We start from the raw sequence: 26,575 nt of genomic DNA on the forward strand, positions 1-26,575 counted from the left end.
TCCCAGAATGCGGTGCGAAACAAAACTCGTCCAATTAATTATAGAGGGCAGTGTAATCCGCGAAGCAATTACCCAATTAAAGGGACAACTATCGGAAATCAGTCAAATTTGAGCAACAAGATAACCAGCTGCCACAGGGTGTATGAAGGGGTGCAAGACCACAAACAAGATCTGGAGGAGAGAGCCCAAGGAAGTGCGCGCACATGGTGAAGGCCTGTGTGAACAAAAATATTCAGTGTTTCTACATGTATCGCCATTGGGACAATTCCCACCTGTCAATTGCCTCCCCCCCCCGACAATTTCCCCCAGTCAAATTCCCCCTGCAAAATTGCCCCTCCGCCATGTCAATTTGCCCCCCCCGCCCAGTCAAATTGCCCCCCCCCCGTCAAATTGCCCCCCCCCCGTCAAATCGCCCCCTTAGAAAAATTTCATGAGATCGTCCTTCAATGAATTATAAATTTCATGGTAGTGAAACTTCAAGAAAGATCAGTTTCTCCACAATGATTCAAGGAGTCTTTGAGTTGGGTCCGAATCAATCATACCAGGATATATCATACCATGATACAATGTTTCAAGATCCCCAAATAGACAATTTCGAAAAATGAAGCAATGACTGGTCGAAAGCTTCTCTTAGACCCGCTCTTTGATGGGTTTGCAGAGGACTTGGCAGGAGGGAGGGAGTTTTGGGAGTGCAAACTGTGGAGAAGACACACTTGTAAAGAAAACTTTAGGCGACAAAGGAGGCATATATTTACTGGGGGGCAATTTACAGGGAGGGGGCAATTTGACCGGGGGAAATTTGACTGGGGGCAATTTTCTGGGCGGGGGTATTGTCGGGGGAATTGTCGTAGAACCGGCGCTACAATACATGCGAACTTTTGGTCCCTTTAAAGTTTTTGACGGTTCATTTTCAGCACACCAGATGTCACTGTGTGCATTGGCATAGCGTGCTTGGAAACACATGCATGATGTACTATGTAGACTGTTAGTTCACAGTTAACAGAACTCTTCTACTGTTCCATCCTCTCTGAGATTATCGGGATGTAGTTTTATGTATGTATAAAGTACAAAGTATATGATAAAGAATCGGTCCTCGTGTGTGGACGCTCGTGGTTGTTTTGGACTGAGACTTTAGGGAGTTGAACATTTTTGACTGAGTTGCCTTTTAATATCATTAAATTATCCATACATATACTGTATAGGCCTAGGCTAGCCTATAGTCACTATAGGCCTGCCTATAGAATTTGTATAGGCCTATATCATGTATATGTACGGCCATATGTACATGTAATGACAAAGTTAGTTTTAGTAGGCCTTGTGCTGTACTGTACACAGACTCTAGTGTAGTCATGGCCCCCTCATCTGGACTTTGAATATTCTGTTTGAGGCTGATCTGCTGAAGACAGTATATATATATTGATTCTATCTATCTCTGATAAACTGATGGTGGCACTTTATTACATCCCTGCTGCTTGCATTAAATTTTATGTGGCTAAACTTTAGAATCCCAGATCGGAAATGACGTAGTTTGATCGCATTCAACTATAAATCCATTGAACAGTGGTGCTTCGTTAGTCAACCGATGACCTTTTTTTGGGGTGTGATCGGGGATTGTAAACTCGTTCCTTTTATGTTATTGCATGTTTCAGGTGAAAAGACATTTGAGTTCTATTACACTATCAAAATGAATAAGTCTGCTGCAGTAGACAAAGAAGGGAGGGTGAAGAAGACAGCCAAGTCAAGTGCTGGTCCAGCGTTCGTTCCAATGGAGAAAGCAAGTGATATGGCCCAAGTATTAGACCTCTCTCCGCTGCAGGAAAAGGAGCGAATAAAGCAAAGGGCAAAGAAAAATGCTAAAGCTCCATATAAAGAAGACAAGAGGCAATCTCAAGAGCTGCAGGTTTCAGAACAGATTAACCCAGCACCAGTTCAAATGACACAAATGATGATACCATCCAGCGTTCAAATGACAAATATGATGATACCATCACCATCGCTCCCTGAAACTATTCCCAAGCAAGATCCATTTTCACTCAGCCAGCAACAAAAGGCTATCCCATCCCCCTCGGTTCCAAAGCTGTCTAATACTGACTTGCTCCTAAAGAAGAAAGCAGTCCAAAAGTCGCCCTATATTGATTCAGGAATGAGAGAAACACATATTGCGGAGATGCGAGAATATCAAAGTCGGATCGTGGACCTTGCACAGAGTCAGGCCAAGGGACAACCAGTGCCTCAGAATCTTGATCTGGATGGTGTGCTAGAAAAGGATAGGAGACTCTCTCTGCAAGCAACAAATGCTCCCACTATGACTGATATTGCAAAACTGAAACCAAGTAAGTTCAGTCATTCATTTATGAAATAATGTCTATCTGGTGCAAGTAAAGGTTGACGAGCTAGATCAGGATATGAGTAGTTCTTGGTCTTATTCAATAAGCTTGTCTTGCTTTGGGCCATCTGTCATTCTGTCTTGCAAAGCGGGGAGAAGACAGAGTGATGAATTTTCTCCAGCAAGCCGTTTTTCTTACTGAAAAAGCTTATTGCTCAGTTGCACTTGTATTGCTTGCATGTAGTTCGTGATATTTTTGCCCCAGAAGGACTTTAAAATTATCTTTAGTACGCATACACTAGATTTACAACGTCTTTTTCAGCTTCCATGAACATCCGTTCACTCAAACCGTATTTGAAACCAAAGTGTGGACTTCCCCTATTCACTGGAAAGGTATGTTTATTTCCCAAATCTAATGATTACGTCTTGTTACATGATAACATCAAACTGTTCTCAACTTCATATTCTTGATAAGTAAGTAGCCTAGAAGTTCGAAGAGGAAGATATGTTATTGACCTTTTTTCATATTCATGTATGATGCATATTGTAAAACACAGTTGCAAAAAAGTTGTGCCAAGTTTTATATCAAAGACATTTTTGCAGGATATTTTGGCACAAACGGTCACAAACCAAAGACTTGGTTCACTGAGTTTTGCAGGGCTTGACCTGCTGACAGACCTTTTCTTCAAGATTCTCCTTGATCACAACGTCATGCTTCCTCATCTCACCCGCTTCATTGGTTCAGGTAGGTCTTGGTCTGGGGTACAGTATTGGCAGTGCTAAAAATAAATGTCTTGATGTTATTTGTTTTTTGCATTGCCAGGTCTTGGTCCAGGGTACAGTATTGGCAGTGCTAAAAATAAATATCTTGATGTCATTTGTTTTTGCATTGCCACAAATGGTCCAATATTCTGTAGACAGTGGCTCGATAGGCCATGCATGACTGACACTCGTTGTGATTGGTCAAAATGTGATAATTGCTTTAAATGCAGTGCGTTGATTGGTGCAACAGCAAGACATCAATCAACCATGTACCATTGCTGCTGACAACGCGCAGGTGTTAATTGCAGTAAGAGGCTTGCATAAATATCAAAGCTCGGGTCCTTTTGATGTGTGTGTCTGATTTATGACCAGACAAAAAAGTGATTTCAACTTCAAGAGATGCGATTTTGCCTGCATTTTTACTGTGGTTAGACATAGGGAATCTTAACAGGACCGCAATGCTTGATGTGCTCTGATATTCTGTTTAAGAATTTGCAGATTCGTGTTATTTCAGGTGCTGTCCATGTATCGGACAAAGGAATACGGTGGTTAGTTCAGTTAACCGGGAAGCTCCAAGAGGTGAGGCCACCCAAGCCCAGATCAACCCAATTTGCGTGTCTGCTATCAATCCGTCCTCCTTACTAGGGGTGATGGGCCAGATTTGCCTACTCACCTGATAACGTCTGCCTTGAATGCTGTCCTGGTCTCATCTTCTCATCTCGCTGAGTTTTAAAAAAGAAAGGGTAGAAACATCACATTGGGAACATTTGGTGCTGACTTTCAGCTTACATTACTTTTCTCTATGACACACGCTGAAAAGGGGAATGTTTTTTTAGTATTTTTCCAAAAGTGTTTAAGCATTTGATCACTGGAAGCTTGTGTTTCGTTCGGTTTACCAAACACATCGCATTTAAAACTTGTATTTCTCTCATCAGGTGAAGTTCACTGGTTGCAAGAAAATCACATCATGCGGCCTGGCATTGTTGTTGCATTCACAGACGAGTATAGAAGACATTGACCTGTGCTTGTCTGGAGTCACCATGGTCCCACCTATATGGGGTATGTAAAGTCATCAATTTTCTAACTTGCTAAGTCAGAATAACAAAACCTTTCATCAAAAGAAGAGAAAGGATTACACTGATATCAAAACAGAGCATAATCACTAAAACGCACATAATCAGAGGAACATAGAGGAATTTAAAGCACATATTTCACTGATACTACTAGTTGTTAGAGGAATTGCAAACGCCACTATCATTAATATCACTGGGCATTTTGTACAGTTAAGGGCAGCCTGGTCTAGGCCCAGCCCTTTTGTCGGTTATCGGATTGTATTTGCCGTATTTTCACCTCGAGCCTTTCACAAACGATTTTTCTAACCAATTTCAGGGAAGCCCGATTCACATGTCAAACTGAAGCTGGATGGATGTCCTCTCATATGTCCATCTCTCACAAAATTTGTTGATCATTACATACCAAACCAGGATCAGTGTAAGTACATTTATATTTTTTGTACTGTGTGCTCTAAAGTCTTATTTTTGATAGTTTTTGCTTCAGCTTCTCCCTTGGAAAATAAGTGTCGTTTCCTTTATCTGGAGAATAAGCTCAGTGCTTCTCAAACTTTTGATTCGATCTCTTTAGAATGCTAAGCCTACTATAATTTTTGCGATGTACAGTTACGCTGTTGGATGTTTGTTCCCCTAAAGCCCTCTTCCCTCTGTCTCACTGATGGCCATTTCGAATTTGCCAACTGATTCTGATGTGCTAGTGTATACAAATTTATTGAACTTTGAACCCATTTTCAGACCAAGTCAATGAAAAGGACATTCTGCCCTTGAAACAACGCAAAGTGGTGATTCTTAGTGGCAACGATTGTGACTTCAACCTTGGTAAATACATCAAGGGTGAAAGTGGCACCTTCCAACCCTGGCCGGTTACAGTATGCACCAATGTGCCATTCGGTGAGAACTACATATTCAACCTCTACGAGATTAACAGGAAACAGGTATTTGAAGTTAATATGATATCCACTCATTTAGGCATCATCCATAAACGTCAATGTATTTCACAATCCTGACTAAGTGTCTGACGTTGATTTTGGGGTTTAACCTGGGACTTCTTGACCGAGAGTCTGAGCAACCAGGTCACTGCCACTCCTTGTGTAGCAATCCTCATCCCTGGCCAAAGAAAGAATAACTAGGCCAAGAACCCAATTGGCACCCAACCGTGGTGGTATGCAAGAAATGCTCGCCAAACTGAGCGGTCACAAAAGATTAAATATCATTTTCAAATCTCATTTCCGTTCTATTGTAGGTTGTAATGGATTTATTCATCAGTGAAGGCTCGATTGTGCTTATTCCATTCTTCCTTGACCAGTGTGACAAAGAGCACTTCAAGTCCATGGCTACCAAATTAGCTAAGAGAATCACCAATGTTGTGGCAAAGGTAAGTTTGGATTAGGTGTTTTGAAATGAAAGCCTAATTCTAATCTTTATTGATTCTTGCCTCAATCAGACTCTTGCATTCGTTTATAGTGGTCAGGCAAAAAAGTACTCAGAAGTCATTGCAAAACTTGTCACTCTTCGAAATAGAGTTTTAAATGAAAAGGTAAACACATCTTTATACTAATATTCACAGGTAGAACATACTCTTCCCGTCTTGGTTGGTCTCCACTCCAACAAGATGAAGCAGGATGAAGCCATGACCCTAATCAAGGACATGCAGTGTGAGGTCAAGAACGCAGTGTGGAAGAAGGCTGATGCCCTCGAAAGGCGATTCAAAGTGATGACCAAGTAAGGACATTTCTAATGCAGAGTAAACCGAAAAATGTCATGGGCTTTATGTTTGGGATTTGAGAATACAGTACAACCTCTCTATTGTGGACACCCATGGGACTGGGCCCAGGTGTCCACAATAAAGAGGTGTCCGCAATAGAGAGGTTATGCCAAATCGTCCGATAGGTGGATTTGGCAGGTCTTGGTTTTCTCTGTGTCGACATCTAGCGTAGAAACTTTAAACCTGTTGGCTGATCGGTATTTGCTTGTGATGTTGCGTTGGATGACGTGAGCTACTTTGGAACTCAGAAAGTGAATAATCTCTCCAGTAAAAGATGCCCCTTTTATTGCAAAATCTCCTTGACATGTCATAATGTGTGAAAAAATACCATAATTTCAGTCCATCAGCCACCTTTGATTAATGATTAATTTTTTCAAATTTCTCTACTGATGCATATTCGCCGCAACACTGACAAAACCGCGTGGATTTATGAGGTGTCCGTTGACACAATAGGCCTATGTGATTAGTTGAAAAGATGAGTAAACAAATGCCGTGGCTTAATTAGGATACAAAAACACAATGCCATGGGGTAATTACGTTGATTAATTACGCAAATATCACACCTGTCGGGCTTACTTGACTCTCCAAGCGCACGTGGGAAACCATTGTTTTTGCCTATTGTCCGTAATTAGGAGGGAATTGGACCAAAAATTGGCCATCGCCCTGTCCGCAATTCGGAGTAGAGAGGTGTCCGCCGTACAGAGGTTTTTGTTATTGGAAATGACTTAGAAAAAATCGGGACTGGCCGGACGTGTCTGTAATGTAGAGGTGTCCGCCTGGCAGAGGTGTCCGCTAAGGAAGGTTCTACTGTATTACCGCTTTGCAAAAGTAAAAATAGCCACTGTGCCGCTCTTAACTTACGACCACTCCAGTTGGTACCAGTAAGGGATGGTGATTTAGGTTGGTCTGATCACTTTAATGATTAGGGTGCAATTATGATAAGATGTGGAAGATGATTGAACGAAATAAGTATTCCTATTCAATAAAAAATATTAGATTAAGTCTCATGCCTGAATTGTTCCTTTGCAGACGGAAATGGATTGTGGACAACTACGACATGGAGGGCCTGCTCTACACCAGTCAAGCAGCTTGCGTGGTTGACAGAATACAAAAGGTTCCAATCTTTTGGGAAGTGATCAACATTGACAAAAGGGTGTGTAGAATATTTTCAAGCATATGTTACTGAAATAAAACATATGAGCAGGATAGTATGATTTCAAGACGCATTCAGGGTACTCGGTGACCTAGTTTGATATTAGATAGACGCCTCTGGCTTTAATGGATAACTGTGACTGTAATTTCATAGCCACCTAGGGGCATCGCAGGAAAGAAGGAAGATTTTGCTTAAGGTAGTAATAACTTAGTTCTAAGAAAAGTATTCCCTCTTATACTTTTAAAATTTGTGTTTGTTTTCAGATTGATCCGTCCACAAGTTTCAAGGATGCATTGTTTGCCGCTGAAAACTTTGTCTGGATGTCGTATACCACTCCTGAAACCCAAGAGGTTGAGAATAAACTTCTCGAAAAGGTGGAGTGGATCCAGCCATTCTCGGAGATTTCGAAACGGGCAGATGAGGTCGCTATGAAGAATGGGTTTCACTTGTCGCACATGACGCAACCAGTTGTAAAGAAAATAGCTGAAGAGTTGCATCGCAGGGTGAGGTTTTAGCTATCAAAACCCTGTGATATTATTCTGCTCTTGCCTTGGCCTGCTTTGGCTTGGACCTATTCTCCACCACATGTCTGGGGCAATAGTGTTGGCAGATCTGCTAACCATTCAGTCTGTAAAGTGACAGCATATCTGTTAACCATTTAGTCTATTAACTCCAGACCAAATGTGAGGATGTCTTATAACAGCATGCCTCTCCATACCATAGATATCCATCATCCATCTTTTCAAACTTCATTAATATCAACAAACGATTCATGATTACATTCCAGGGTTCAGTTATGTACTTTTCCAATCTGGAGGAGGAACTGTTCGTGACTGACACACATTGGTTCGTGAAGTTGCTGGCAGTGATCTTTCGCCCACCTCCACCCAGTGACAGCCTTGCTAGACAGATCAGGTTCATCGGCACGGATCAGTTGATGTGGACAGAGAACGCGCTTCGAAAATCGTTGGTGTCTGTCAGTGTCACACTTGCAGGGAAACTAACTGATGAGCAGCAGGTAGAATCATGTCACGAACTCTAGATTCACACTAGCAATGTTTGATTAACTCAAGTCAGGTCTTATATATTTTTGATGTTACCCTATCTCGTTGTAGTAAAAATGATAATAATGATAATGACATAGCACATTTTACTGACCAAGGGGTGTTCCATAGCCTAACGGTTTTTCATCTCTGCAGAAGCACTCTGGAGAATCAGGGAGCTGCAGCTGAACTCACTTTAGCTTGGTGTGAGAGAAAAAATTGGTGACTTGACCAGGATTGAACCCATTGCCCATTGGCTCGGGTTGGAAGCCACTAGCCAGTACTGCACTCTCTAGCCTCTCTAGCCTCTCTGCACTACATGGTCTGCTCATTAATTTCTTCAAATTCTTGATCGTTTTCAGTTACTGATCATCGAACTGCTCACATCCATTGGTGCATTGATAGAAGTCCAGGTGGATCGTTTCACTAAGGATGACCCGTCTACAGTCTTCCTGGTTGGCGATCTTCTCCCTGATGAACCCTGTATTGAAAGGGTAAATATTTGTATGCTGGTTGTGCAGGCTTCTGACAGAAGTAACAAATTATTTGAGTTGTCATTCCTGTGAGGGCTGGTGTGACTTATGTCACGCCAAGACTTGGATTGTGTGCATGGTATTATCTTTTTGAACATGGCGATCCTCATTTCATCGCTGTTCAACCTCTCTTTCTTGTGGTACTTTTTGAGCTATGATGATGAATTGGTCACCCCTGTTGTGAAAATGTTCTCTGAGATAGACAGGTAATGGAAAATGATTGATCATTATTTTTAGGAAAAGCTTTGGGAGGAGGAAAAGCCTGAGTTCTGTGTTCAACGCGACAAGCATTACCAGTTCTCACCAGAGCTTCCAATGTCCCTATTACCAAGTTTCATGCAGCGGGTCGCCAAGATCTACAAATTTACCCTACTCTGGAAGCGTGGGTTCTTGATTAGGCGTGGAGGGGTGGATCTGTTGATGGAACAGCATGAGGATGAAGATGGTAGGTGTATTGCAAACATTGTTTTTGGAAACATTTTGGGTTCGAAAATAAACGTGTTTGCATTATTTCTCCTAAACGATGACTGGTACCAATGTTGAGTAATCAAAGTCTTCTCACGTGACATGCTGTGGGGGGTTATTTAAACGCTTACTTCCTTTCCAATATTTAATGTCGTTTCGTTGGCAAAATAGCTGATGTCTTATGTGCATTAACTTCCAGGAGATCCTGTCATTGTGTTCAGTTGTCGTACAGAGTTCCATCGCACTGAATCCGTCCGATGTCGTATGCAGTGTCTGTGGTCACTTCTGAATACTGTCACAACCATCATGGACTACACAATAAAGATGATTGGTGCTTTTGCAAATGTAAGTGAAATAACATCAGAATCTCCCTGAGCAGACACCTCTGTTAGCAAAGCACCATCCATATCAAGGGAACAAAATATGTTCTCAGATTGGTCATTCCCATTCAATTTTACCTCTGTATTCAGGACGCCTCTCTTTTACGGACAGCAATTGTGATGCTCTGGTTGGAGTGAACTTTTGAATGGATTAAAAAGGTGGAACAGGGTGTTTGAGGTAGCTTTGATAAGCTTTGTAGAACAACTTGAAATGAGAGGGGTATGAAAGGTTTCTCAATGTCTAGTAGCACACTAAAGGAAGAGGCAGATACTGACTTGTCGACAGATTTTTATGATAACTTGACGTAATCCTTTCTGCCTAGGTGATTGTTCCTTGTCCAACATGTCACAGTGATAAGAGCAACAAAAAGATTGTAAAGGACAATGACGTCTATCGTTACTTTGTGCACATTAGCAAGGCAAGCTCGGGCAAAGGCATGAAGTGTAACAGCCGGAAGTACAAATGTTCAGAGTTGCCAAACTACTCCAGGAACGTAGAGCAGATTGTTGGGCCAGGTGAGATTATCTTTTCGTGGAATGCTGTTTCATCGAGCTTCACTTGCAGAAGTTTAGAGCAAACTTGACCAAATTAAGTTCCCTTTTGCGTTAACCAATTTCAATATCGTAGCACATGTACAGCACCATGATTCAACAGCAGACTACTTCCAGAATAGACACTGCAGTGCATCCTGATGTATGAGAGTCAAGGGCTCATAAGCACTCAGTTGGACAGTTCTTCTTGCAGGAACTCCTCCATTAATACATCAAGAAGGGCCGGATATTCTGATCAGAACTGAAACACCAGGAATTATGACATTGCCATTGACTCTTTAGCTGAAGTGAAATTCTTTTCAATTTTGATTGAACTTTGACACCAGATTCAACTTTAACAGCAGAATTTTCAGTTTGCATTTACGCTCTTGCAGAAAACCTCTACAATTTAGTACCAAAGCATCTGGCCTCCAATCTGGCTTCCACTGAGGATACTCTCCCTGACTTCAACCGATGTGCCATGTGTGAGCAATGCATTGTCAGTGGAAGGAAGTGTGCGTCGTATGGGTTGCCTGCTAGGACTGTAAGGTAGGACAGAAGACATCGCTCAATTGTCTTATTGTTTTAAGTAGTAGAAGTAAAACTGGATACCGTCACTGTAGTTTACAACAATGTCCATCGGTCCCTATTGTTGGGCTGTTGTGTTGCTCCACCGACGCGCGTTTCTGCCCCTCTAGGCTTCATCAGGGTGGCTGGGGTTGACTTGCATCTGTCTTGTTCGAAGTTCACAGTTTGAATGAGATCATGAGTCAGGGGTGGTTTCTCAATGACGTTGTGACGTTATAGACTTTGTTGCGACTCTGTTGTTGAAACATTCTGTTGTAGTCAAGCAGGTGGGCTGTCCAAATGGCACATGTTGAGGAGTACAGGATCAACCGATGATACACACGGACCAGACAATAAAATCGGAATAGTAGAAGTAAAACTGGATACCGTCACTGTAGTTTACAACAATGTCCATCGGTCCCTATTGTTGGGCTGTTGTGTTGCTCCACCGATGCGCGTTTCTGCCCCTCTAGGCTTCATCAGGGTGGCTGGGGTTGACTTGCATCTGTCTTGTTCGAAGTTCACAGTTTGAATGACATCATGACTCAGGGGTGGTTTATTGTTTTAAGTAGGTCACTGTTGAGCATTTGAATGAGCATTAGGATATCAAATAAAGAACATATAATTTACCAGAGTCGATCCTTGTTGGTCCTAGTACAGGCGTTAGACTGATTTATACTGTTATAAGTAATAATTTATTCGTAATTGTTATCATTTCTTTTCAGACACTGCGAGTGCAAGTCTGTTCCTCTTCAGCATCCGTGCCCAAGTTGTGGGGTCTGTACCAAATGCACACAATTCTTGATGGTATGTACCATGGCTCAAATTGTGTATTAGAAAGTCAAAGTGAAGATAAAAAGCCCCATGAAATAATTTTTCCTACAAGGCCCGATTGACAGATATCAGGAAGCAGATCAGATAATAAAACAATTTCAGATATCTGGGACCAACTCCTTTGACAAAACCTTGAAAAATGATGAATAAGTGCTAGATTATGACTTTCCACATGAGCCAGAAGTGTGTATAGCTTGATCTAGTTCATCATGATAACTTGACATTTATAAAGAGTCTTAAAGGAAGTAGTAGTGGGTTTGTCTTTTACCCTACGAAAATTTCCAGTGGTTCTACCTACCTTTCAGGAAATGACTTTCACTCTGATGCCTGTCTCGTTTGGTGAGTCCAAGTGGCGACCACATGGCAGAAAAGGCAAAAAAGCTGAGCAAGACTATGTGTTCAATCCAAAGACAAGCTGGTTGAATATCGCCAAGAATAATCTGTACGTTGTTGAAAATATTGCCTTCTGCCCAGAGAGATTCAACTTTCTTGACCTGAGAGTCTACAAAGGGAACCAGATGTCCATTGGTGTTTTAGGGTAAGATTTTAGTTGTATTTTACTGAAATAGATATGCATATTGACTTGTATGTGTAGTTTCAGTAGGCAAGAACAAGTATATAAGCACAGACAACTACCGTACGCCCGTATACTTCTCTTGTTGTGACAATGTCAAGTTACATGAAGGAAAGTATAAATGTGCCCCTTGATTGACAATGTATTTTAACGCCATTGAGATTCCCGCAAGAAATTTTTTCAAAATCGTTCATCAGCTTTGTTCTTGTCAATCAATTATAGTTCTTTTATCGCAAGAAATAGGAAATTTACCTTGAGTACTGATAGATATGTTTCATTTTTCAATAGGGAAGACATGCAACCACTGATAGCGTACAACTTGAACCGGGGATGTTTTGGCAGAGACTGGGTGTTCAATGCGGCCCGTATAGCTTCTGATGAGGCATGGAAGGGTGGAGTATCTCCTGAGGTCTCTGTCAAGGTCAGACATGTCACCCCCAAGGACAACCAGCCTCGGCAGCCAGTAAGTAAAAAACGAGATGAATTTACTGTAACATTTGCTTTGCATTTTCTTATTTTTCCATAAATCACTTAAGTCTTCATTTTAAATTTGAATTGGGCTCAATCATGTCAATGAGTTTGATGGATATGAGTAAAATGGTGCAATCAATACCTGTGTACCAGCTTGTATATTTATCCAATAGCGCAAATCAGCAAAATTTCTTCCAATATTCAGCAAATACAATTTCTGTGTTAAACAAATTGTTAAACGTACATGTCCTTTTTATTTTCAGGGTGTGTCATTAGTTGCTGTGGAATTCTACAAGACTGGAGTCAAGATCTGGACTGAATATCTCCAAGACAACGGCAAACTGAGACTAGCACTACACGGAGAAGGTCCTTGCAATATGATTGCTCAGACACCCACTCTGGTGAGTTGATACAGTTGACTGATTTCAATATTTCGTCTTGACCTCAGATCATTTGTTCAAAAGTTACACTGTTTAAATGAGGAGTATTGGTTCTGTGTTCAACAGAAAATACTTCTTTTAGGTAAGCCTTTAGACGCATTCTGCCCTCTTTATCTCGTGTACTCTTTATTTAACAGTCTGTCTAGAATTCTTGATAATTTTGTAGATAAAAATTTTTACCAATGTTCCATTTCAAGTTCTCAAAGACAAGACATTTTCTTCACAAACTGTATATCTCTTTAACTTAGACAATACGCCTTGATTTGGACTGAACAAGTTTACCTTTCTTCATTTCAGTGGATGGAGCCGCCCCTTGATGCTGACCACCCAGATCTGGCATCCGGCAATTTCTTCGTTGAAATTGAAAAGGAAGACAACAAGGACAAGTTGGTGCTTGCTTCAGTGACTTCTGTGTCGGTGGACGGTTATACACTCGAAACAGGTAGGCTACCCAGGAAATTGTTTTCATACGGAAGACCTTGGTCAGTTTTGAGATCAAATTGTTCAAATGATAGAACCCGCCACCTTCCGATCACAAGTTGGACGCCTGTCCACCAGACTGTGTCACCACAATGCACCACCACTATCAATACCGATTATGAAGTGATCGTATGCAGTACCAATACACCGCTAGACCTAAATGTCAGCGAATAATGAATCTTTTCTTCCAGATGAAGGAGAGAAGACCATTCCAAAGAATGACCCCCGACTGCATCCACTTGGGTATTCCTTTGCCAGTGGGACTGACCGTGTCCTATATCTTTCACCAAAACTTGAAAAAGGTAAGACATGTTGATGTGGTGTGTGCCGCTAGGCATCTTAGCATCAGTTTAGAATCTATGGCAGATTTATACTTTGTTTATACTGATGCATTTTCAGGAATTTAACAAATTAGGGTGATCCAGAAGTTTGAAGCATTGGTTATAATATACTGCCTGCACTCATATAAACATATTTCATGAAAGACACAGCGATGATTGCCTCCTTTATACTGTACTTGTACTAAAAGGAGAGTTGGTGAGTTTAATCTGCCTTCTCCGTTATTGTGTGGTTTGTAAAGGCAATTGGACAGCAACACAAATTGTGAATATGAAGCTTCTCTCAGTGTCTTGATCTTCAATGTTTTCGTTTAGGATCAACTGTGCCAGTGCCAACAACTACGCGTACCAAGAGGCAGAGATTGGGCAGCAAAACAGCAGCTATGGTGCCTCATGTCACGTGTGGTAAGTTGTCAACATCTAAAAATGAAACCCAGGTGTCCATTTCAGCCACAATCAATGCTCAACGAGGCAGTTTTTTCAGCCGCAATCTGTGCTCAACCAGGCAGTTTATTCAGCCACGTTCTGTACTCAACCAGGCAGTTTATTCAGCCGCGATCTGTGCTAAACCAGGCAGTTTATTCAGCCACATTCTGTGCTCAACCAGGCAGTTAATTCAGCCGCGATCTGTGCTCAACCAGGCATGTTATTCAGCCGCGATCTGTGCTCAACAGGGCAGGTTTGTTACCATATAAACAAACTTGCACTCTATACTTGAACGCTTGATTGAACTTTTTAAAATCTTTAACATTTTTCTCAATGTTTTTCCGCAGTTGAGTCCCTGAACAAAATGATTGATGACAAGCCATACAAGGCCCTACCGATGTGGTTCTTCACTCCAGAGCAGCGCACAGGATGGGAGCCGTCTTACTGTGACTTGTATAACTGCACCAGATGGAACACATCACCTGAAGGTGAGCCAGTCAAATTGTTTTAAATCAAAACGGTGTTATATCTAAGATTTCAAATTCAAAGATAAATCAAAGTAGTGAGGGGCTGTACCCTTGGCACCTCCTTGATCTGCTGTAGATGCCATCCCATCAGGTTCATGCTATCGAATTCTTTCAAAATAATTTTGTTTGCTTTCCAGCTCTTCTTTGTGCTTTTACGAGATCGCGAGCCAAACATGAGGAGGAATTGATGGATTTGATTGATGCTCAACACTGTGAGTGTGTTAACCTCGTCTTGTTATAGACCCCACATACAACAAATGTGGGGTCTATATTGAGATTACTAGGAGAAGGTACCAGGCTTCTGTATTCTTCCCAGGTTATATTATGGAGGTAGTCCAGCAAAACTGCTATTTCAACTGAAAAACTGTCACCCCTGTCCCATCAAACTAAACTCGATCTAGTGCACCTGGCAAAGATTTTTTCGAAATTCGGATAATTTTGATGACTTTGAAGCGTTTTTATGCGCTGATTTTCTGATTTGCTTTCAAATCTCCGGCACGATTCTGTCAATCACACGTATATTAGCATAAGCTCCGCCCCGTAATGGTGACGTCATATCCTCATGCATCATGGCGGCGGTATCTCTTTGCCGAAGTGGCGAGCTGTCGAGTATTTTGAGCAAAGAACGACAGTTGAATGAAGGAATAAAATAAAGAAATAGCCTTAAATGCTTATCGATGATCCATCCTGCCCAACTGAAAAGGTTAGGGTGCTGTTTAAATGTTACTGAGCGTGTGATTTTGAGAAAGCGCGAGCTTGTTTGTCCGGAAATAGATCATCCGCGAAACGGAATAGACTTCACTCCTCCATACGTGTACTGCATTGTACTGTGTGGGCCCGTGGGGGCTATCAAATTTGCTGACAAGCAAATTTCATATTTCTAGTTTGATAATAAAGATCAGCAAAAGTCTGGAATCAAAATAGGTGATGTAACGGAGAGTAAAAGGCAAAATAACCCTTGTTTATGGCATCCTTCACTTTTCCAGCTGGTGAGCCTGTTGCGGCCATGGTGCTGATGCCAAGGAAAATGGACCAAGAAATGCTGACATTCCAGTCAAAACCATTGTTCCAGCTGGAAAAGAACTATCAGGTGCTGCATCTGTGCACAAGTCGTAAGTTTATCGTTCAAAATTCTTTGAACATTAATGACTTATTGCCGCCAAGATAAGTGTACTAGAGTAATGTGTTGATACATGTCGATACATGTAAAAAAGCCTCAAAGAAGATAATAGACAAGCCTGAATATGGAAAACCTGATTGAATTTTAAAGCAAGATGACAGCATAGATTTGTATGCCTTTATTGTTCTGTTTGGCCGGTTGTCGAGTGGCAACCATAGTCTCGCCAAAGGTAATTTAAATAATTTATCCCAACATCCATGACTATATTCTCTTATTAAAGACTCTGAAAAACTCATTGTGTGATTGGACAGAATTCCCCTATCAGCTCAGGGACAGGGAGATTCTACTAATCCCTGTCCCCATCTGATCAGGGACAGAGACACTCTACTAATTTGTCTGTTTTAGGCCAGGAAAAATCCAACATCCACTTGATAAATACCAAAGGTCTGAGCTTGCGCAAGGTTCACCGAACCTATGTTGAGACAATGATAGCCACTCAGACGTTCCTTGGGCTGGGCTCGAGGATGGAGCTTCCTGGTTATGACAAGATGCTGAGGATGCACAAGGATTTCAATCTCAGGGATGAACAGGTAAGAGCAGGCTGATCAGAGTAAATTTCGTTTGAGTTCTCACCATTGGAGGACTTTTGATATTTCAAGTTTTGTCAAGAAATGTGTGTGAACTATCTTGTGCTAGAGACTATGTTAGCCTGTGAAGCACTGCAATGAATATTTCTGTCCTAAGACACTCTGCAACAACTGTTACTATTGTTAGGTCTCTGCAGTGTCAAGGGTACAGTAATTGACAGTCTTCTTTCATCCCCCTCACAAGGTTGTGTACTACTTCAATGAACTACTCCAGTCAGTGACGTCAGTCCTAATGATCTACTTTGTGGATTGCAAGTTGGCCAACCGTGGAGAAAACCTCATGGTAAGAACATTCAGCATTTCATGTTCATAATTAATGACATCACATATGTCTTTAATTTTGGTATGTTCTGAATATGTTGTTTTGATTCAAAGACTACGTCAGTCTGATAGCACTATTTTCAGTGATGCTATGGCTGGTTACATATTTCTGCTGAGGCATGCTCTTAATTTTCTAAACGTCTGATGTTAATTGTTGAAACAGTAAGGCTTTAAAGGGACAATATAGGCAGCAGCTAGGCAGGCAAGATAAAGTAACACAAAGTCGTCAATAGGGGTCACTCACATAGTGCTGAATCTGGCATGACCTAGGGCCCCTTATATCAGTCACCTAAAGATGGCCAAATAAGCCCCTCTGCTCCTGCCTATAGTCCCCCTTTAACAGTCTGTATTTCATCCCTTTCAGGCAAGTGAGAAGCTAGTACACGAGTTCATTGAACACAAAGAAAAGCATCTGGATTGGAGTGGCGATGCAACCATGTGTCCAGCTCACATTCTGCAGATGTCCTACGACCCATCCCAGCTGGAGAACTCACCGAAACTGAAGCCATACATCAAATTCCTCAAGACAGTCGAGTGCAATCCATCAATTGAGCACTTGCCGCAAGATTTTTTCAATGATTTACAAGGCTTGGAAGAATTCAGTGCGAATAAATCTCATCTGCGTGAGCTTCCCCAAGGGCTGGACAAGTGCGCTCACTTGACAAAGTTGGAATTTTCCGGGACGAATCTCACGACGCTGCCGACGGATATGAAGCAACTGAAGGGCCGTCTGCTGCACCTTGATATAAGCATGACCAATATTACGGCGATCCCCGATGTTGTTTTTGAGTTAGTGTCCCTCGAGACCCTGATCGCCGATAACCTTCACCTGGCAACATTGTCGGAAAGTCTCAAGAACTTGTCGAACCTCCTCCACCTGTCCCTGAAGGGCGCAGTGTTAAGTGGGCTACCCAAGGCCATCACTAAGCTGAAGAAGCTCGAGAGGTTGGAGCTTGCCGGCATACCGTGGTTAGATGTCAAACCGGGTCACTTTATCACAGAGCAGGCGTTTAGGGAATACCTGCGGAGCATTAATGACGAGAATCAACAGGTTCTCGCCGATATTGTGCCAAGATTTGACAAATTTGTCTCTGTCATTGATGAGAAGGAAGCAGGGAAACTGAATGCGGAGCTGTTCCGAGTTTTCACCAGATTTGGCTTTCATGGAGATTACCAACCTGGTATGTATTACTATCATATGGCGAACTGCTGATTTTAATATGTTCATCTCTACTTTGTATGTCCAGTTTACATCTCATTGACTGGTGCAATTTTCGCTAAGAGCAAAAGTGTTACAGCAGTTTTGAGGCAAACCAGTAGTTCACTAAACATCCCAACACTGCACATTTCAGCAGTGAAAACTTCTCAGGCATGACACCGAAATAAACACTGATTGATGAAGCTGCATTGCTGTTATGATTCTTCGAACAATGCATAAAATATTTCAACCATTAAATTTCGGCAGCAAACACAGAGTATACTCTACTGCCAATTTATTGAAGGTTCCTTTAGGAAAGTTTCTCAATTTCTTATCATTGCATCTCTCCACGTTACATATTTCAGTTGAAGACCGTGCAGGAGGCTTCCCGCCTGAGATCTTTGAACTTGAGAACCTGACATACCTCGACCTATCCTACCAGGGTGTCGTCTTTGTCCCTGAAGATATCAGCAGGCTGACCAAGTTAAAAACCCTGCTCCTGAACGACAACCCTTACTTGACTCTACTGCCTGGTGCCGTTGGAAATCTACCCCTGGAAAGTGAGTAAAGTTAGATGATTTGGGGTACCGGTCACATGACTTCCTAGTGTATGGACAGTTACCACTTTCCGTGATATTTGGTGATATGAATAAAGACTAGCAAATGCTTTTATCTAAAACTCCATGTACATTTACATTTGGCCTTTCTGTACAAAATTGAAATAAAAGCTTTTGCTGGCCTTTATTTATATCACCGATTGTCATAAATGTTGTTCTATGAAGATATACGTTTGATCATTTTGACAATTCTATCCTATTGTATATCAGGGCTTGCAATTGATGACTGCCCATCCCTGAAGACCCCACCACCTGAGATCTGTTCCAAAGGGTTCATGGCTCTGATGGGCTACTTGCGACGTCTGGTTGCTGGTTCTGTGGCATGTAAGAGGACCAAATTGATGATCGTTGGGCTTGGTGGAGCCGGAAAAACGAGGTTAGATGAGTTGATAATCTTCTGGTACAGTTTTCCAGATTGTTCTTGTTGCTGATGTATTTTAGATAACGTCACAGTTTCACTTGAATTGATTGCATCCCTGAACAATGTAGCCTGCAATCCCCAAGTAAACCTTGATTCTCCTTGTACTCAGCACAGCCAGCTGCAGTGCATCACCCTGTCAGCCACTAGACTGTGGGATTCCATGGCTCACGGTCAAGCAGCTTAATCTGTAGGAAAAACCTGGCTGTGTAAATGAGTTTTTTGTTAACGTCTGCTTTCTGCTTGATTTCAGCCTTGTAAAAGCCTTGTTGAGTGGAGAGAACAAATGTCATATTGAGTCTGGTGAGGCAATCACTGATGGTGAGTAGGCCTACAAGTTTAAGTTTATGGTCAAGCAAAGTTTATTCAAATCACCCCGCACCATGTGAAGATGGTAGCTGTTCGAACATGGCCGTAACCATTACTTGTGTAGATTTTCCCTAATCCAAGTTTACGAGGTGTTGATTAAATCTATTCATTAAATCCTCTGTATTTCATATGTGAGGTGCAAGTTGACATTTGTTCCTCACTGGTGAATAAAAAGGAGCAAGTACTTTTTCAACGACTCTAAAAAGTCTCTCTTTTTCTACAGGCATTGATATTCACTCCTGGCCATTAACAATGAAAAATGACACTGTCACCTTCAGTGTGTGGGACTTTGCCGGCCAGACCGTCTACTACAACACACATCAGTTCTTCCTGTCCAACAGAGCAGTCTACCTCTTGTTGTGGAACATCCGTCTTGGCTACGAGCACGCTGGCTTAGATTTCTGGTTGAGTTCAATCTCAGTCCATTCGCCGCAAGCACCTATCATCATTGTGGGCACACACTTGGATCAGGTACGTTTGATTTATAAAAATATCACCTTTTCTATTGATTTTGTGGAAATTTGTCAATTGATATAATGTGGTAACTTGTAAATTTGACATGTGTGGCTGCATTACCCAACAGTGTAGATAAGCTTATCAGCAGGCCTCAAACTCATGGATTAAGTGCCTCATTAGGCCTTTGAATATGATGTTAGGCCATGGTTCCTTGTAACTGGTGCCTGTGGCTGGGCAAGCAGACGACAATGATTCAAGTGAGAAAAATGAGGAGCCTTTGACGAATGCCACCTTCCTAGCCAGGACAGGGTCACGAGGCTATAAATCCAATTTTTCACCCAACACAAACACGTCATAATCGCATTTCCTCACCAGGTGTCCAACTACGTTATCCCACAAATCGAGCTGAAGAAGCGGTACCCCCAGATCGTTGGCTTCCATTTCATCAGCACTTGGTCGGGGCAGGGCGTGCGTGAGCTCCAGCAGAAACTCTTCTCTGTTTCCATCCAACAGAAGTACATGGGAGAGAAAATACCAGAGGTCTGGCTCAGATTTGAGGAAAAAATACTTAGGTAATATGCGCTTTTCACAGAATTCATAGAATTCAGAGAGATTGCGTCTGTGTGATATTCCTGGGCTGATGAAATCTCGGAATGAAAACCAACCTGTTCCTCCATTTCTGGTGGAGCACAGATAACTCTTCATACCCTCCTTGGAGGAACTATATGCTTTGTTTGAAGTCTTGACTCTGAGCTTCTTAGTTCTATAGACCATACTATATTCTTGTAGGAAGGATGTAAAGTAGAAAGACCAGAATTCATCACCATAATTACTGAGAAACTCTTTTTGCTTTGAATAATACTCATGTTTTTAATTTCATGATTCAGCCACCGTACCAAGTCTGATGTTGTGAGCTACTCAGATGTGGAAACGATTGCAACTGATAGTGGCATATTTGACAGTCTAGAGGTAAGATGATTACACATCAATGTTTCAAGACATTAGGCTCGATGTTGCAACAGATAACAGAGCGTGGAGACAAATGCAAATTCCTATCAATGCCTGGGAAAATCACTTGACAGAGAGTCAAACCTGAATCCTCTCAATCATAAGAGGCCACTAGCCCATTATGACTACACCCAAGCTTTTTTTTTGTTAGAAATTGCTGAGAACATAACCAAAATGGATGTCCTGGAAAGGTATTGAACATATCTTGATATGAAATTGTTGTTTCAGACAAGCCAAGCTGTGCGTTTCCTCCATGACCTGGGCACCGTCCAGCACTTCGATAATCAATTCCTCCGTGACAAGGTGGTGGTCAATCCCCAGTGGATTGTGGACGTCATGGCCTGTGTTGTCTCAGTGAAGGATTCACCAATCAAGGTAGGGCCCACTGAAACTTGCGATTGTCTGGTCTTAAAGAAAACTTTACTGTGAAAAGGTTAAATACATGAACATGTATGTGTCATGTTTTCCTAGTTTCTGGCGATAGCAAATTATACATTCAAGCATCAGCTTTATTTTGTTTATCTTCTTTTTGAAGGAGGGAAAGTTCAAACATTCAGACATTGCCAAAGTATGGAAAGACTTTCCAGAAGAATACCATGAATGGCTACTCAGACTTACGGAAAAGTTTGACCTGACCTTTCCCCTGCCAGAGAAGGCCTTAAACCTGGTGCCCTGCCTTTTGCCTGAGACCGAACCAGAGGTGTGTATTTGGATATCTTTGGAACTGCATTTCGTGAGGTCTTGTATCTTGGAATGAGATGTCCATGGTGACAAGTTTAGCATGATCCTAATAGTCTGCAAGGTTTTCTGCACATGACTCACTGCTAGGAAAGATTAAGACCTCCACCCTGGGGCTGAATAAATGAGGAACTTGTTGTGTGTATATACAGCCAGCTTAAGGTTTAGGCCTACTTCTGACTAGTTTATTATTGTCTGTGGTTATAACATATACATGTTATCATCAGGTATCGTACTGTAGTCAGATTTAAGTCCTGATCTGTGAAATAAGGATGAAATTGAGGAATAGCTCTGTTTGTAATAACGTACTTAGACTTGTTCATGTGAAATGGTTTTTTTATTCAGATATCATGGCCAAGCATTGACAGAAAGAAGGGCAGACGTGAAACCAAGATGGAGTACAAGTTTGAGTACCTTCCTGTTGGCCTGTTCAATCGTGGCCAAGTGCGACTGTACGAGTACTCAGATAGCTCTTTCATCTGGAAGAGAGGCTCCGTCTTGAAGAAGAACGGTCACGTGGCTTTGATCATGCAGACCAGGTGAGAGAAATTGATTGCTTTTTCATAGCTTTTTTTATTAGTCCTTTTTACTGGTACAGCATGAGGGCAGTGTAGATCTCACTTGCCATTTATCATCCCTGCAAATGTCCACGGTTAAAGATGTGTGTGCTGAAGGAGATCAAATCTGCTGAGAAAACCCCCAAAACTTTGTAGGGAAGCTACATCGTGATTGAATCGGGCATGTTGCAGTTCCAAGTTTGGTTACCCGGAGTATTTCGTGGAAGTGTCTTATCTCCTGAACACTTGGTGCTCTGCAACTGAATTGTAAACCCTTTGTCTGTAAACTGAAGGTCCATCATATCTAACAGGTTATTTGAACTCGATTTACTTTGAATTTGTTGGTGCATCATTTTGCAGGGACAACAAACTACTACTGAAGTGCCATGGTCCACGTCCTGAGAACATCCTCTTCATGATCCATGAAGTGTTCGAGACGCTCATTCAGGAGTCATTCCAGGGGGTTCAGTATGATTTCAGGGTGCCTTGTGGAGAGTGCATGAATGTGAGTATGGATTACAAAATGAAAATAATTGCCGTGATATTGAGACAGAATCCCTTAGCAGTATGCAGGATTATGGACTCAGTGTCATAGTGGTCGTACTGCCAGGTTCTTGGCTGAGAGGTCTTTATTTTAAATCCCTTCTGTGCTACGTTCGAGTTAGATGTTGACTTTGAAGCAGTTAATGTCTCCAAAAGATTGTGTGATGCCAAAACTCTTTGCAACTGCTATTAACTGTAGTGCTGTCATTGGTCAATCTGTTCGTGCTCTTTTGCAGATGGCGCGTGACCCTTACATGTTCAAGGGATCAACAATCAGGAGGGCCACAGGTCTGAAAACACCCTTCTTACAGTGTGTCAAGAACTTCCATATAATCTCTCTGACAGACCTGAACGGTAAGATTGATGATACCTTCTTAAATTTCTGTCAACGATGACGTCAGATTCTTAACTCTGTGGATGTAATGATTTGGGCTTTAATTGTGCCACATCCCTCTTAGTGATATCACCTAGCTAACTCATCAGTGTTTCCTCAAGCTGCTTCAACCAGGGAAGGAACAAAAGAATGAGGTATTTGGGAACAGTATCATAGGATGACAATCCACATCAGAAATGTTTTAAGATAATTATGTCACAGCACCTCACTTCCCAATCAAAGTACTTTAGTATTATCAAGAACTTGACGTTTCAAACTGTTATCAATCATTTCAGGTATATGTCCCCCAGATGACAGCCAGGACTATGACCTACACCTAAAGAATACAGTTCAGAGTTTGACCGACCTCAGATTGGATCTCAGTGCTGATATCTTCATCTCCTATTGTTCTGAAGACCTTCCAAACAGTGATGGAAAAATGGTGGACCCAAGAGATGTCAGGAACAGTTTAGTGGCTGCAGGTTACAAATGGTAATTGTCGCTAAGTTTTTGATAAAAATTCTACGTTCAGTAGTATATGAAAAAAGTTTGTTCGTTATGAAACTTATCTTTCAAATTGACAGAAAAATCTTTAAACATACTGGTCTGATTGTAAAATTGATCCAGTGCAAAGATTAAATCTGCCAAACTGTTGACAATCTTGATGACAAAAGTGACCAAGAACATGCATGAATGTGACATTGATGGATTGACTTGGTAACTTTATAGGATGAACTGCCTTCCTATCTGGGGCAGTGGTTGCATCAATATTTGTCCAAACTTTGATATAACCCAGTATTGAGGTGATGTGCAGTTATGTTGGTTATTTTCTTGCCCGATCTTTGTTTTACAAAATGATGTTAAACAAACTTTCAGCTGGTTCGAAGAAAACACTGAAAAGGATGTCCTAGAAGAAAGGATGCTGGCTTTGAGAGACGCCAAGATTTTCCTGTGTATGATCTCCAACAACTACACAAAGGATCCAGACTGTTGCAACTCGTTCAAGTTTGCCCGGACTGTTCTAAGGAAGCCCATGGTCATTGTGCTGGTCGGGCAACGGGGCGTGCACACTTGGAAAGAGAGTGCTCTCGGGATGCTCATATCAGATGAGGTGAGCAGATTCTTTTACCAAGTTGGAGAGTTGAGATACTTCAACTGTCCAAGTGGATTCTTCGCCTTTATCTAATAGTTGTGATGTGATTGCAAGAACCAGGCTGTTGTGGCAAAATAGTGGACTGTCTTTTCAATTGAATAACAAGGTCAAGGAATTCTCTTTGACTGTTCTTGTGCTAGGGCATAAATCAGACTTTGGTATTTCATCTAGTTTAGAACTGTCCTACCTTTCACTCTGATATATTTGGCTTGATTCCCAGCAAGACCGATTACAAATTCAACCAAACGGAAGACTACCTTTAACGCCATTTGTCATTAGAGCAAAAAGTTCTTTCTTCTTAGATATACATCAACATGCAGAGAGTTGAACACAATGAAGAGAAGACAAGAGAGCTGTTGAAGACTTTGTCAGATCGCCTGTCCGCTTCCGCCAAAAAGCAGGACAATCCGCCTTGTTTCTTCAGTTACTGTTGGAAGAACTCGCAAAGGGCTATCAAGCTTGGCCTAGAGTAAGTAAGATTATGGTTAGATTTTGTGGATGGTAGACAACAATAATGACTTTCTGTTTCAACAACCTTTAGCCGTGATTCAAGAAACAGAAGGTCAAGCAGATTAAAATCCGGCAGATAATTATACTAATTCATGATAATGATATTTTCACACAACCCCCTCCCCTCTGAATGATTCTAGATTTGCCCCAGTTTTGTAAATAAATTGTGTCCCTTTTATTTTTACTATGAAAATGAATGTACAGGTTTATCAAAACACTGAAATAAAGTTATCTTTACAAACTTAATTTTCAGGTCAGTTCCAGGGGCTGTTGGATTTGGTGATCCAAGAGAACTGAAGGACTACCTCCAGAATAATGGCATCAATTCATGGCTTGATATTGAAAGAGCAGGATCAGTCCATGTGAGTTATGTGACCTGGAAACCTAGAACGGATGTATCAATGAAAAGGTTGTCGTAACTTATGATTTCTGAGGAGACCTTTGAAAGAGATTTATCGAGTAACTTCAGAAATAAAGTTTGATATTCAAGATGATGCATGTGATGTAGATTCAGGTAACATTTATTGGAAGTACAAGGATGACTCCTTTTTGTTGATGAGGGCTTGGATTGAAGTCTAGCTGATTTCACAATTTGTCTTTTCTTCAGGGTGGATTATTTGAGGACATCGCTGAAGGTCTGCGAGATTCGCAAGTCATCGTGGCGTGTGTCTCGAACGAGTACGCCAGTTCACTCAGCTGTCAGATGGAGTTCAGATTCGCTGCCAGGGCCCTCAACCTACCCATCATTGTTGCCGTTGTTGGTACAGGGCAGCAATGGAGGGCCACCGAGGTAAGCACACTCTTATATTTTAACTGACTACGCACAACTGGAGAAATTGTGTTAATCTCCATTGTCATTTACAACTTCCCCTGATGGCGAGACATTCATATTTCCCACTAACCCTCGTAAGAAACATTGAAAGATGTGAGGTCACATTGCTTGCTGAGCAGTGCGTAGAATGCTTAAGAAAAGTAGACTCGCCCTTCAATGTATAAGTGAGTACTGCATGTGAATAGCCAAATAGAAAGAACTAGCGCACAAAACCTACTTAATTCAAAGAACCCCTTAATCCACTGTCTGACTTGTTACAAATATATTTTCATTGTGTCAAATATCAAGTAGATGGTTGTCGTAACCTCGAGTGTTATTTTAACAGGTTGGCATGCTGTCTCTCGACTATGACCAGATCAACTTCCAAGAGCCCACGAAAACTGGTCACGAAAAGCTGTTGCAGATTGTCAAGACGTACGTCAAGCCAAAGGCTGTTGACGGCCGGGAGACGAAGAAGAAAAAGGATGCTGAAAATGATGATGAGAAAAAGGCTTCATATCAGGTAAACTTGGGAAGAAAACGCTTCTTCTAAAACATTTCACATCCGCGTCATTTTTCGTTTAGGGATCCCTTCACTGTATGGTGTCAACTTCATTGATCCAGTCAAAGGACTGCCATTATACCAGGTTATAATTGTACCATTTTACCTTATCTGCTGTTTATAGCACAATATAGTACTGCAGTGCTCTGTTCAGGCTGTATCTCTCTATACTCTCAGCATGAACTCAACTGTTCAGCGGTCTGTCTGTTAGTATTGTATCTCTAATGACCTTCTCATTTCCAGGAGCTATTTGAGCTTGCACAGAGAAAATTCCTGCGGCAGATCTCAACATATGCGGACATATTTGAGCTCCACCCTTTCCCACGGCTTGTGATTGTGGACTTCGCTGAACCAGAGGAAGTTGAAGAAGGTAAAGAATAAGTAGAATCGATCTATTAGGTCTTTTATTTGCGACATTCTTTAAAATGATGTGTGCTGAATACAGGAGAGGTCCCCTGATTACATGAGCTCAATTACATAGAAAATGCC

General features: G+C 41.6%; 1 protein-coding gene across 1 annotated transcript in view; it reads left to right on the plus strand.

Annotated features, from left to right (window-relative positions):
* The first annotated feature begins 977 nt into the window (after positions 1–977).
* Positions 978–26,575, plus strand: part of LOC135482601 (uncharacterized) — a 29,502-nt gene continuing 3,904 nt past the window's right edge. Inside the window, exons 1-49 of the mRNA XM_064762780.1 lie at positions 978–1,053; positions 1,650–2,333; positions 2,649–2,719; positions 2,930–3,071; positions 3,603–3,667; positions 4,024–4,147; positions 4,478–4,579; positions 4,894–5,093; positions 5,402–5,533; positions 5,726–5,880; positions 6,953–7,076; positions 7,340–7,579; positions 7,864–8,094; positions 8,482–8,613; positions 8,890–9,097; positions 9,317–9,462; positions 9,821–10,013; positions 10,424–10,577; positions 11,321–11,402; positions 11,735–11,967; positions 12,292–12,466; positions 12,738–12,875; positions 13,212–13,356; positions 13,586–13,696; positions 14,048–14,137; positions 14,506–14,646; positions 14,823–14,897; positions 15,672–15,797; positions 16,211–16,395; positions 16,637–16,735; positions 17,138–17,954; positions 18,337–18,531; positions 18,799–18,964; positions 19,260–19,327; positions 19,599–19,846; positions 20,207–20,403; positions 20,719–20,800; positions 21,068–21,214; positions 21,375–21,539; positions 21,923–22,116; positions 22,495–22,639; positions 22,914–23,031; positions 23,347–23,542; positions 23,927–24,161; positions 24,506–24,672; positions 24,967–25,075; positions 25,321–25,503; positions 25,871–26,047; positions 26,330–26,456. Coding sequence (XP_064618850.1) covers positions 1,685–2,333; positions 2,649–2,719; positions 2,930–3,071; positions 3,603–3,667; positions 4,024–4,147; positions 4,478–4,579; positions 4,894–5,093; positions 5,402–5,533; positions 5,726–5,880; positions 6,953–7,076; positions 7,340–7,579; positions 7,864–8,094; positions 8,482–8,613; positions 8,890–9,097; positions 9,317–9,462; positions 9,821–10,013; positions 10,424–10,577; positions 11,321–11,402; positions 11,735–11,967; positions 12,292–12,466; positions 12,738–12,875; positions 13,212–13,356; positions 13,586–13,696; positions 14,048–14,137; positions 14,506–14,646; positions 14,823–14,897; positions 15,672–15,797; positions 16,211–16,395; positions 16,637–16,735; positions 17,138–17,954; positions 18,337–18,531; positions 18,799–18,964; positions 19,260–19,327; positions 19,599–19,846; positions 20,207–20,403; positions 20,719–20,800; positions 21,068–21,214; positions 21,375–21,539; positions 21,923–22,116; positions 22,495–22,639; positions 22,914–23,031; positions 23,347–23,542; positions 23,927–24,161; positions 24,506–24,672; positions 24,967–25,075; positions 25,321–25,503; positions 25,871–26,047; positions 26,330–26,456 — 8,404 coding nt within the window. The 5' untranslated portion in view covers positions 978–1,053; positions 1,650–1,684. The remainder of the gene's footprint in view (positions 1,054–1,649; positions 2,334–2,648; positions 2,720–2,929; positions 3,072–3,602; positions 3,668–4,023; positions 4,148–4,477; positions 4,580–4,893; positions 5,094–5,401; positions 5,534–5,725; positions 5,881–6,952; positions 7,077–7,339; positions 7,580–7,863; positions 8,095–8,481; positions 8,614–8,889; positions 9,098–9,316; positions 9,463–9,820; positions 10,014–10,423; positions 10,578–11,320; positions 11,403–11,734; positions 11,968–12,291; positions 12,467–12,737; positions 12,876–13,211; positions 13,357–13,585; positions 13,697–14,047; positions 14,138–14,505; positions 14,647–14,822; positions 14,898–15,671; positions 15,798–16,210; positions 16,396–16,636; positions 16,736–17,137; positions 17,955–18,336; positions 18,532–18,798; positions 18,965–19,259; positions 19,328–19,598; positions 19,847–20,206; positions 20,404–20,718; positions 20,801–21,067; positions 21,215–21,374; positions 21,540–21,922; positions 22,117–22,494; positions 22,640–22,913; positions 23,032–23,346; positions 23,543–23,926; positions 24,162–24,505; positions 24,673–24,966; positions 25,076–25,320; positions 25,504–25,870; positions 26,048–26,329; positions 26,457–26,575) is intronic.

Source organism: Lineus longissimus, chromosome 2, assembly GCF_910592395.1.
Source record: "Lineus longissimus chromosome 2, tnLinLong1.2, whole genome shotgun sequence".
Classification (NCBI taxonomy): domain Eukaryota; kingdom Metazoa; phylum Nemertea; class Pilidiophora; order Heteronemertea; family Lineidae; genus Lineus; species Lineus longissimus.